The sequence below is a fragment of the Capsella rubella genome, unplaced genomic scaffold, assembly GCF_000375325.1.
Source record: "Capsella rubella cultivar Monte Gargano unplaced genomic scaffold, Caprub1_0 scaffold_15, whole genome shotgun sequence".
NCBI lineage: Eukaryota > Viridiplantae > Streptophyta > Magnoliopsida > Brassicales > Brassicaceae > Capsella > Capsella rubella.
Window position 1 is genome coordinate 71680 of NW_006238909.1, and position 13327 is coordinate 85006.

At 32.5% G+C, this 13327-nt stretch overlaps 2 protein-coding genes across 2 annotated transcripts in view; both read right to left on the reverse strand.

Moving 5' to 3' along the window:
- The window catches only part of LOC111829337 (probable disease resistance protein RPP1), a 4640-nt gene extending 4456 nt beyond the window's left edge, over positions 1-184 (reverse strand). The window contains exon 1 of the mRNA XM_023778175.1: positions 93-184. The gene's annotated coding sequence lies outside the window, so the exon portion shown is untranslated. The remainder of the gene's footprint in view (positions 1-92) is intronic.
- A 1478-nt stretch (positions 185-1662) lies between these two features.
- Positions 1663-12411, reverse strand: LOC17874503 (probable disease resistance protein RPP1). The gene is made up of 11 exons (XM_006279319.2): positions 12197-12411; positions 11610-11745; positions 11448-11515; positions 11274-11360; positions 10983-11025; positions 8265-8826; positions 6953-8081; positions 4781-5077; positions 3081-4631; positions 2817-2996; positions 1663-2636 (listed from the first exon to the last, which is right to left on the reverse strand). The coding sequence occupies exons 1-9, from the start codon at positions 12374-12376 to the stop codon at positions 3114-3116; spliced, it is 4020 nt and encodes a 1339-aa protein (XP_006279381.2). The 5' UTR covers positions 12377-12411; the 3' UTR covers positions 1663-2636; positions 2817-2996; positions 3081-3113.
- Positions 12412-13327: the final 916 nt, after the last annotated feature.

Genomic DNA, 13327 nt, shown 5'->3' on the forward strand with positions numbered 1-13327 from the left:
AGTAAAACTTAAAACAAAAAAAAACTGTAAAACTTTAGAGTTTAGTTGAGACAGAGAAGAGTCAGAAACAAATCTGGACACGAAAATCTCACCGATGCAATAAAATAAAGAGAAATCTCCACTTTGTTGTGTGAATGAGAGGATTCGTTGACGACACTTTTTGCAAAGAAGAAACTCTGTGGATGTGGCCTTGAAAATGTTTACTAACGATGACACCTACTAGGCTACTACTACTACTAATTCCACTAATCATTTACTAATGCAAGTTGACATTGTGATTAGTCATTGTGTCTTGCAGTTAATAATCTTTTATTAACATTAATCTTTTTCTAATGCAAGTTGCACATTGTGATTACTGAGTCATAGAGTGTCTCTTCAAATTAAGAATCTTTGATGTATTATCTACGGAGGATATTAATTAATAGTGATAGAGATTTTGGAACTCTTTTTGGGAGATTTTGGAATATTTTCATGTTAAAGATTTGTTCAAAGGTTTTTAAGAACGAAGGATAGTCACAAAGGAACAGAGTCTAGACTATATATAAAAGTCGAACATAACCAAAATTCATCAATGCAAATTCCAAAACCTCATTTTTTTTATAATTCAATATAAGAAATTGGATGGTCGCAGTTTTGGTGGCTTTGGTTTGTAGGTTTAGTATTAGAATCATGCTGTTAGTTTGCAAGTACCTCATTATGAGGAGTTACTGGTTACAAGTACCTCATTATGAGGAAGATTACATTTTGGAGCAAAGCTTTGCTAGAAGACCGTCTATGGAGAGTAATGTCCATGGCTTTGGTACTGAAATGAATCGTCTAGACCCGAATATTACTTTGGGCGTCTTGTGTGTTGTTGATGGGTTTTGTGCAGGAGTTGTCTTCACAGTAGAAGACGGCTGTGCAAGCAAGTCCCCGCCTTTCCAGCCAACAGCACAAAAGATAGAACCGCCTCGAGAGACTTTGTCTTGTTACTTCGTCGTTTCAAGTAAAGCTTCGTTTTTTGGTTGTGGTTTGGACTGGATCATAGAGGATCCGTTGACGATCCGACAAGGATCTTTTTCAAGACCCGTTGTGTTCTTTGTTCTAGGAGCAAAGGCAGTAGAAGTGGCGTTTATCGCGGCTTTAGCGTTGGGTGTTTCAAGGCTGGCCTGTTCTTCGGAGTGTAAAGAACTTATCCTTCTTCCTAGTTCTGGTGGTCGAGCGAGTGAGGTTGACGGTGCCTTTGCGGATTACATATTCCAGCGGCTCATTTATCTTACGTGTTTATCTCTTCTTTTTCTGCATTTGGTTGGTTTTTCTGCTTTTGTATCTCCATCCAAGACTATTGCCTCTTGGTTCATCTCCTCAGGTTATGGGGTTTGAGTTTTTTTTAATATATAGTTGGTTTACAAAAACAAAAAAAAAAACCAAAATTCATCAATGCAAATTCCAAAACCTAATTTTTTTAATAATTCAGTATAAGAATTTATATATCGAAATTTTTTTGAACGAAATTACAAAATTCTTCAAGCTCGTCCCATGTTTTTCATAATTGGCTTTGCTTCACTTTTTTTTTTGATATATAAATTCTTATATTTGAACCAAATTATTTCTCTTTTTTTTTTTAAAATTAGGATACATAATTAAATTACAGATTTTTAACTTTTTATTTTTGGCATAAAAGAGTATAAACACTTTGTAGTTTGTATATATGTAGGACTGCGAAATCTGTCTTTTGCAAAGTCACAACAACTTTTGGATTCTGATCTAACAAATATGTTTGTTACTTATGGTAAAATATTGTACAATGTCTCTCATTTGAAAGCTTTGTTGTCTGAACATCAAAATTGTTACTCAGCAGGCAAGTAAGGCTAGTTGATTCTGCAGATTAATATTATCATCAAGCAATACAAAGTAAGTAAAGTAAGCAAAGCAAAACAAAAAAAAATACCAAAACTTTCTGCATATATGTCTATTAACACCTAAAACCTGCAACTACTAATGTACAACTGGAAAATAAAATTAAAATAATGATTAATGTGCATTTTCTTAATGTACCTTGCTTAGTAATTCCAATAATCACAATTAATTCAATCGTGCATACTTAGATAATGATATGACCATTAGGTTTTCCAAAGTAAACAGCAACAAAATATTAAAGCTCCATGTCATATAATCTCTCACTATTGACATCACTGATGTGCAACGCCAACAAAGTAAGAATTGTAACTTACATATATCATCATCAAATTTCCAAAGTGATACTATCCAGCAAAGACTCACAAGTCCAGTAGACCAATTGAGAGATCAAGATTCAAGTTTCATGTGCGCTTTATCCTAACGAAACAGATTAAAGAGCTAATTAAGCCACAGCACCTTCCCGATAGAGAGCTCGAATAGTTCAATGGACAGACTCATAAAGAGAAGTCCGACATAATCACTGAATCTAACGACTGAGCTATACATTGTTTTGCCTAAACGACCTTCTTTTATATATATGGAGGGTTCAGCTACCTACAGTGACTTATTGACTTATTTAGCTAACCAGAGGAGCAACTGTCTTAAAACCATTCAAAAACAGATATAGTAGTTACCTTCTCAAAACAATGAGCTCCATAATACAGGTCTGATTCGTGTTTGTTGTACTTTAGCTTAACCTGAAAATTTAATGAGAGAAATTCTAAGATCTCCAATGGTATTATCATAACATCAAAATTCATCAATGAAAGATATTAATTCAACTCTCCAAAGACTAAGCACATCTCAACTTGCAAAATCCTTGTCCGAGATACTAAACTAATTAACAACAAATGTTGAATAATTACTCTATCTTCTACCTTTGTTTTGTTCATCTGCTTGACTTGGTCTGGTTAATGATGTTATCTCTCAATCCTGCGACGTTTCACAGCACTTTTCATAAACGAAAAGTGAATCAAAAACACGAATTTGAAAGTCTCAATAGCTCTTGATGATTCTTCCTTCTTCTTCTTCTAGACTCTATTTTTGCTGTTCTTTATCTGCAATTAGATTCTATAAAACATTACACAATCTTGTATAAATCTAAAGCTTAATAAAGACGAAAATGGCATGAATTTTCTAACCTCCTCCATTGATTTCCATCTCTGAAGCTCTCATCATCTCTGAACCTCCAAGATTTGATATACCCCGCATTCTCCAACCTTCCATTTGTCATTATTGTATGTTGTAAACTCAAAGAGAAGCTCGGTAGAAGTCACCTCCTCTGTTTCAACTTCAAATGTGTAGATATGCTCTGTTAAAACTTGATCTATGATTTGGCCTCTAGTTGTACACCGAACTTCGAGATCATTCTGTTTGTTCATGATCTTATTATATACATACAACAAATCAAATTCATCAACCGCTTCTTCGTTAATATCAACCAGCATGATGCAAGCCTTAAATCTCAAAGATTTAGGAAGAGACGACTCATTCAACTTAATTGTCAAGGAACCCTCAGCAGTAGCTCGGTGATTGAAGCAGGCAGGCACTTGTGTACTTGGTAACACCGCATATCTAGAAGTGGATGTGTGCATGATGAGATCTCTGGCTTCTTGATTCAGTTTGAAGCAGTTGCTGAACTTCAGACTGATCTTCGGATTGTTAAAGGAACAATCCAGTCTCTCAAGGGATTGACAATTGCCTGCATCTATGTTCCATAAAGAATCTGAAAATTGGGGGAGTGATACCAGATGATTGCAGTTGTGGAGTCTAAGTACTCTTAAACGAGGCATTCCCTTGACACATGGAGGAACTTCTTGTATATCTTCGTTCAACTGCATCCCCGTGATGATGTCAAGAGCATGTGGGAATTCCTTGAGGCTTTCAAAGTATGACATAAGGAAATTAGAAAGACGAGACCACGACAAGATCGACAAAGGAACTTCTTTTATTGCAGTTCCGGTGAGCGACAGATCCTCAATGTTTGTGGAGATCTCAGGAAAACTTTTCAACTGCGAGCAATCTGTGAGATCAAGTAAATCGAGAGATTCTAAGTTGATGTTGGTAGGAAGAGCCTCTAGTTTTGAGCATCCTCTCATTCTCAAATAAGACAATAGCTGAAGGTTCCCTATGGAAGAAGGAAGCTCCACCAGATTTGAACAATTAGATAGATCCAAATCTTGGAGATTAGTGAGATCTCCAATAGAGGACGGGAGATTCACGAGACTTGAGCATCCGCTAACATACAATTTCTTCAGATTTGTGGCAGTTCCAATAGAAGGAGGTAGCTCTAGTAGACTTGAGCAATTACTGAGATTCAATAGGTCAAGTTTAGTGGCATTGATAAAAGACGGGAGTTTCACAAGACGGGAGCAATTTGCAAGTTCCAGTTCCTCCAGTTTAGTTGCATTCTCTATAGAGGGAAGCTCCACAAGATTTAAGCAATCAACGAGATTTAATTTCTGGAGATTGGTCAAATTCTCAATAGAAGAAGGGATTTTCACCAGCTTTGAGCATTCCGAGAGATTTAGTTCCCGGAGATTGGTTGCATTCCCAATAGAAGAAGGAAGCTCCACTAAACTTGAGCATCCTTGGAGATCTAACTCTTCAAGAGTAGTGGCAGTTGAAAGATCGGGAAGCTCTTTCAGATCTTCAGAATAAGACAAATCCATCCACTTGAGATTTTTAAGTTGCTGCATTGACACAATAAGAAAATGTTGACACGATTAGCTTATAAAGTTGGAGTTTGTAAACTAAACTAGAAATTTTAACGGAAACAGAATTCTAGATATATAACCAAAGGTTTTGAAAATTGAAATGTTTTTTTATCAAAATTACTTACTGTAGCTCCTTCCCATAGCTTATGAAGCTTGCTCGATCTCATACATAGTCGGAAGAGAAACTCCGGATTAAAAGTAAATGGCAAACATGTATTTGGAAAATAACTCCAATCCAGAAATCTTATCTTTTGTGAATGATGTAGAAGTAAGTCCAGTCTCTCTGGCTGAGAAAGATCCTCCTTACCATCGATTCTTATGATTTCCAGATCAGACATTCTCTCAATTGCTTTTTGGCTTATATACAATTCTTCTTCGGTTTTAGATAAATCTAAATTTATGCCTATAAAATGCCTATTATCCTGGAAAAAAAGATATATAAGTAAATACAGTCTTATTATATAAAGTTGGATTTTCAAAATTAGTCATTAACAAGATCGTGACAAATGTTACTTGCATTGATAAGATGCTGACACATGTCAGATAATTAGTGGTAAAAAAATATATAAATTAGATTTTTTTAAAAAAAATATTTTCAAAATAGAATCAAGAAAATAAAAAACTCAGAAAATTTAAAAGCTACTTAGTAGTAATCCTAAAGGAAAAAGAATAGTAATTATAAAATAAAATGATTAATAAAAATAAGGTCTAAGAAATAAAAAAAAATTAGCAAATGAAGAAAAAAATACAATAAGTTAGTCAACTATAAGTTAATCTTAGAAATATTTTCATTATCGTGAATACTATGTAATATTAAAATATTTTTATTTAATAAGTTAATCTAAATAAGTTAGTCATTAATATCACATGTGTCAATTGTAGCGATAAGATATCGACATGTGTAAATTTAAGATAAATTAAAATATTTTAAAATTAAATTTATAAACCTAACATAAAAAAAAAGTTCTACATAAGTAATACATATAAAAGTATACCTAATTATAATGGATTTTTTATGTTAATTCAAAAATTCTTACCATGTAAAATTTGGTTTTCACATTACTAACTCACGTGATTGTGATATATGTCAAGTAAGATATTAGATGCTGGAATGCGACACATCTAATTTTTTTAAAAATAGATTAAAATAGAAAATTACAAAAATAATTAAAATATTCAGATGTTTTTACTTATAATTAAATAATTAACCTAATGTTTGGTCATGTCGGTATGGGTTTATCAAAAATATTAGGGTTTAATATTTACAATTAAAATAGATTATATGTCGATTTAGTTTATAAAGAAGGATTAAAGCTTAGCTAAATGTGTTTATTAAATGTTTTTACTTTTTTAATATGTTATTATTGTTTAATTTTTAATTTATATTTACATGTACTATGTCATAGTACAATCTCATTGGCTAAAACAAGAGAGGTGAATAAAAGGGAGCTAAGAAGAGACATTATTAACTTAAAATAAGCATAACATAATTCAAAATAATTTGTAGTATAATGATTTCAAATTTTTTTTCTAAATATGTAATTTTGTATACTTTCATATTTAAAAATTTTTATTAATGCTTATTTCAACGACACTATAACTCATTTTTTGGATTGATGTTAATTTGTAAGAACTTTACCATCAAATTTTGTAATAATTAATTAATTTTAAGAAATACAATAAATTGCAAAGTAAAAAAATATGCGAGGATAGTTTTTTAAAAAATTGGACGTTAGGAAATAACATTTTTTAGGATAATGGTATAATCATGTTTAGGGTATAATATCTAAATTAAGTTTTTTGAAAAATTTGGTAATAGTAATATTGTGAAATTGATGAATAGCTCACATTTTTTTTTGGTGATCAATAATTTAACATTTCTAAATTTTTATAATGAATGTTTAATAACGATTTTAAAATATGTATGATACATAAATAATTTTTCTCAACAAAAAACAATTTACTAATTAAAAAAATTATATATATTTTGAATACTTTGGATATAACATTCTTACAATAACATTTTAATTTTAGTTTTATTTTGAAAATATATTAGAAATTATAGATTTTTAAATACTTTGGACGGGCTCTAATCTATATTAGAAAATATAATATTCAATTAATTTTGATTAATTTTTTTTGTTAATGTTATGATTTTCCAAATTTTAACACATGCAATATTTTTAACACATACGTGAAAACATAAAATTTAACCCGCGTTTTATGTGGGCCCTTATCTAGTTAGTTATAACATAAACACAATTTGTAAAAAGCAATATTGCAACAACATAACTTACCGTTGTATCATTGCTGAGCTCTTCACATATATCTCTTGCACCGACCAAAAGATAATGTTCCCTAAGGCCATGCTGAACAAATTGTTTACGTGAAGTTTCTCTTCCAAATTGCTGTAGTAGATGATGCATATGTATCAATCCGTATTCCATAGATATGAGAGCTTTTTCAGCTAAAACTTCAAGACCTTGCCTCACATCCGAGAACTTCTTTGACAGAATCTCTTCCACATTACGTGGATATAAGAACTTGTCGCTGAAAAAGCAGGCTATATAAAGAAATAAGTATTTGTTTTCTTCATCATCTAAGGCATCATAACTGAACTTCATAATGCTCTCTATTTCTCCATTAAGCTTGGTCTTTAACCTTGGTAGTTTCCTTTCCCACTCTGGCTTGGACTTTCCTTTCAAAGTGGAGCCTAGAATCTTCAAACCCAAAGGGAGTTCACCAGCAAGGCATGCAACTTCCCTAGCAAGCTCATCGAAGCCATCATCTGGGTGCTTATGTCCAAAGGCATGCATACAAAAGATTTGCAAAGCCTCATCACTTGTTGGAAACTTCACTGCGTAAAAATGATTGATCTTAAGAGCTTTAAGAACTCTTAGATCTTCTGTTATAATAATAATCCGACTTCCAGGACCAAACCATCGGGTTTCCTTTGCCAAGGCATTTACTTGTCCTAACCGATCTACTTCATCAAGAACGAGAAACACCTTCTTTTCTTTCAACCATTCTTGGGCCATTCCTAAATGAGAAATCTTGATATCTTTCTGATTCATCATTTGAGACAACATTTGGGTTTGAAGTTGTAACATAGCACTCTGCTCATCCCCACAAGATATTGGAAAGGGGTAGCTTCTTCTAATATCAACCATGATTGCACTACGTTCGAATTTGCTGGAGAATTGGTCTAACATAAATCTACCGATGGTTGTCTTACCAATCCCAGGCGGACCCCAAATCCCAATTATCCTTACCTCATCATCCAAATCTAGACGTAACAACGGTTCCAACCTTTCCATATGATTTCCCATCCCTACTAAACTGTCAAAATCTCTTGACGGTGTCGTGTTATTCAACATGTTTGAAATCTCAGTGGCTAATTTTTCGATCATGGCCGCTTCGTTGACCCTAACATTGGAGGATATTAACATAACTAAATCAATCCAATAGTCTAGTCATGAAAAGTTCTCATATATATAGATCCTAAAGATATGTATTTTCTGTGTTTTGAAATTTTTAAAAGCTACAAATTAACATAGTTTGAACTTTGAACTCTAACTCTTAAGGAAAGTATAAATTAAGAGGACATACCTTCGGTTAAAATGATATCCGGCGATTGTGGCCACATCTTCCAACGCTTTTCTCCATATCCCAGTGCGCTCTTTTGTTTTACCTTTACAAGTTTTTCTGAAGGCTTTTCCAAAATCACCCGTCAGTTTCTTTACTTCAGTTGGTTCCACTTCATAGAAAATAGTCAAGACTATTTTACCCAACTCTTCCCTGCATTTCATGATCTCTGCCAACTCATCAAGACACCACGACGAAGAAGCATAGTTCTTGGAGAGCAATACGATCGCGATCTTTGATCCTTTGATAGCTTTTAGAAGCTCAGGACCGATTGGCTTGCTCCTCAGTATAGCATTATCAATGAATGTGTCGATACCCTTTCTTTTGAATGATTCCAGGATGTGACTAAGAAAGGTGTTTCTGACGTCTGCCCCGTGGAAGCTTGGGAAGACATGGTATTTCCTTTTACGAGACAACGAAGTTGGAGGAGATGGAAGAGATAAAGAAGAAGAAGAAGTACTTTCGTTGTTATCTTGTTCGAATCTGGATTTTCTAAAAAGCATGAAGAAGGCTATAGGGACTGTGACTAGGACAAGGAAAAAAGAAGAATCCATTAGTATGTTGAGTGTTGGAGCAAGATCCTAGTTATGGATGGAGGAAGGATTTTAACAATGAACAAGATGCTCTTTGTAACCGTTGACGACTCTATTGGCAGAGAAACTCCATTGATGTTTCTTGGAAAATGTTTGCTAACGACAAAAGACAAAATCACTGTCCCACAAGGCCACAATGCTCCACCACCATTCACTTAAATTCTCGGAAACCAAATAATGATGATAAGATAAGCATTTCAAACAACAACACCTCTCGTTCCACAATGCTCCACCACCATTCACTTAATTTCTTGGAAGCCAAATAATGATGATAAGGTAAACATCTCAAACAATAACACTTCTCGTCCACACATTCTTTTTTTTTCTCTCTTTCTCTTCTAATAATATTGAATGATAGATAGAAGGGTGAGTTAAAAGTATATACCTAAATAATTAAAAAATTAAGAATCTAGCATCACTCTTTTATTAACTAGTTTTCTCTCCTTATTTTTTATAATGACAAAAATACCCTTCCCGTATCTAACAAATGATTTATCGAGATAATGAAATAAGTATCGAAAATATTATTCATCAAATATATAAGTAAAAATATGTGATAAGTTGGATGAATAACTATTGAATACCACGATAACAAAAAAATATATATCAATAACTTAACTAATATACCGTGTTAAACTATATTGTATCGCGATAAGTTATGATTTATGTGATAAATTTATATTTACCATGTTAACTTATTTACTATATCACATACAAAACATTATGAATTTTATGCTAAACCCTACTATATAATCATGAATATCAACAATAGGAATAACATGTTAAATAATATTATATATCACTAATTATGATAAAATAAAAATATAATTACTCTATCAAAATTGGGTTAGACAATATGGTAAAGATAACAATAACTGTAATGAACAAAAAAAATGAAGACTCATAAATATTACACAACATATTGATCATATTATATCATATTACACAACAATGTTATCACTATACATTATAAGTTATCTTATAACCTCATAGTTATATAGTTAAATTATTGAGAATTTTTGAGAAATACCCCTTTTGGTGTACCCCTTTTTAAAAATACTCTTCTTTTCTATCCTTTTGCAAAAATATCCCTTTCCAAATATGAAAATTTATAAACTTTTATATGGTTGATAAGATACATCAAGATCACCATTACTACTGAGCGACTAAATCTCAATATTTATAAGGTTTTAAAAGATTCTAAACGGCATTTATAAAGTTTTATAAGGTTTTAAAAGGTTTACAAAGTTTTTATAAGGTTTTTAAATAATTTTTAAAAGGTTTTTAAAAGGTAATTATACGGTACTTATGAAATATATATATAACTTTACACACATATAAAGATAATATGTGTTTATAAATATAAGCTTACACGTATTTTTGATAAATTTCAAATTTTATAGTGACTTTTTGATAAAATTATAAAGAGGGGTATTTTTAAAAAGTGGTATTGGGAAAAGGATATTTTTGAAATTCTCCCTAAACTATTTATAGTTACTCATATGTTAACGCTATAAATTATAAATTATTTGATAAATTCATAGTTATCGAGTTAAATTAGGTATTATATGACTGATATCGACTAACTTATATATTAATATGTTATTTTATTATGATATTTAATCTGTTATCGTTAACTTATGCATAAAAACATATAAATGATATATAAAAGTTATTCTAAAATTTTATGAATATCTATTTTGTTATGTGATAAAAGATTTGTTATCCATCCTAGGGATAGTTTGGTCCAATTTAATTTGGGAAGAGAGATAACTAATTAAAGAAAAAGTATGTGTAGATTCTTAATTTTTTATTTATTTGAGTACACCTAGTGTAGTTTCCCTAGATAGAACCCAAATCTCTTCTTAAGAATATGTACAGTTTAACAAGGTTTAGGAAAGAAAAAATAAATGTAAGAGATTCAAGCTTCACATCATTTCTCATACTCTTAAATTGCTAAGATGTTTATAAATGTAGTAAGAGAATAAAAGAACTCTCAGTTTTATGTGCAAAGCTATCAATCTCAATAATAGAAACAACAAAAGTGAGACTCTGAACTTGCAGTATCATCAACTTTACACGGTAATACTGTCCAGCAAAGACTCACAAGCATCTTCAAGCAAGTCCAATACCTGTCAAAAGAAACAGCATATCAAGTTACAGACAAATATTCAACTTTCCTTGTGAGTTTGTCCAAACAAAACAATATAATTCTGGAACTTGAAGGCTACTTGGTGGTGACAATGGCATGCCATTTTAAAGTCTTATAGACTAAAATCAACCATTTGACAGATCTCTAGTGGTTGAATTTCATCTATCTAAACCAATAGTTGCTAGTACTACTCCACAATAAGCTTCTCCAATCTCTAATGGTAATTACCTTTTCAAAACCTTGAGCTCCACCATAATATGGATCAGGAACAAACTTGTCATTGTGTTTCTTGCAATACGAACACATTAGCTTAACCTGAAATTTCAATGGAAAAATGTTCAGAAAATCTCCTAGAAAGAGTTCCATTGTCAAGCAAACAACAACAAACACAAACAGTGGTACCTTCTTATCTGCATCGGGCGGGAAATTCCCTCTGGCTTTCCATACATTATAAGCCTTCAATATATCCTCTGCAAACATCAAACATTCAAACTCATATTTATTTGCAAATTCCTAGTCCTAAGCAATACATTATAAGCCTTCAATATATACTCCTTCTTCTACCTTTGTTCTGTTCATCCATAGCAAGAATGAGATCAAATTCCCTGAAGTCAGATGCTTTTATCGGTCTAGATAATGATGTTATCTCAATCCCTCGACGTTTCGCAGCACTTCTCATTCTTGGATCCGCCATATTCCCCTTTTAGAAGAACAGATTCACAAATCAAAAACTGAACCAGAAACATGAATTTCAAAGTCTCCACTGCTCCTTTACTTCAAAACCAAACCTTTCTACGTCTGTGAAAAGCATCATTCACCAATTGCCCAAATCAAGCATCAATCTTTCTATACAATCCTAAAGTTAGATTATTGTTTTTGTTCATCCCTTTGTAAAGAGAACACTTTCACAAATCAAAAACTAAATCACAAACATAAACTTCAAAATCCTCCATTGTTCCTTACTCCCACCAAATTACATCAACCAAAAACAAAAACCCTAAATCCAAAATCTAACCTTTCTACATCTGAAAAGAATCATTCACTAATCGTTCTAACCAAGCATCAGTCTTCTTCTTACACAACCCTAAAGTTATTATCTTTGAATTCGAAAAGGGAACAAAAAGGAAACGGAACAGAAATGGTAAGTGTACCTCGTGATAATCAATGGTACCAGCGGAATCAATGTTGAATTTGGAATCGAGACCTCTCTTCTTCACAATATCTCTAAAGACACCTTCAGCTGCTGGACTCCGACAGATGTTCCCGAGACAGACGAAAAGAACAGAGTAAGGTTTGGTCTCGCTGCTCTGTTCCGGAGTCGTCGTCTCCATAGAAGATGATGCAAAGCACTTACGGGAATGAGAAATTCTGGGTTTTGTGGCAGAGAGGGGTACAATTGGGAATACAAATAAACGTTCCTACTTGCTTTATTATCAAGTCCGGTGAATCAAGTGCTAGAGATTTTAATCAACAATGCAAAGAAAATAGTTGCAGGTCAAAGGCACTTTTTGGAGTCATCTTGAACCTGTGAAGGTATTATATACTATGAGTATGAGTCCTCTTCCGACGGAGATATGAAAGTGGCTATGCAACAATTTCTTGTTTCTTACGTCTCTTATGAACACCACTCTCGAGTCTTGACTTTATTGGCTATATCATATATACATATGGATGTGAAATACAAGTTCTGTAAAGTTGCTACTAGAACTTCCATGATTTGTTTGTTTCTGTCCTAATGTTGCGCTGTAGCTTCTTTGACAAGTTAGGTCTCATGTGTTCACAATACTTTGTTGATTGTTAATGAAAAATGAGTTACTTATTATATATTAAGCGTATAGGTAGGACTGTACAGTTGTATACGAATATTACACAGATTAAAACAGAGTGGTCTTTTAAAGTTTCTGAGGGATACAATAATACGTGTACGTTGTTTTGAATGTTCTAAGTTATAAATTATACTTGTATTTTCTTTTAGGGTACGTAGTTTCATCACCAAGGTGCAAGGTCTGTCTTATCTCTAGTAACCTTAACGTCTCACTCTCATCTTTTTTTGCCCACTGCCTTTAAAGAAAACATGCTGGTTTCTTGCTTCTTAGGTCACTTATAGAATCACTCTTGACGTTTCTGTTTATCAAGACCATATACGGATAATGGATGTGAATACGAGTTTGCTAAGACAAATCTTTACTTAAAGCATATCATCAAAAGTACTTCGGTTCTTCCCTGTTTTGATTAGCATTCACATTGTTTTTTCAAAAGGTAAGTTTATTAATGTTTTGGGC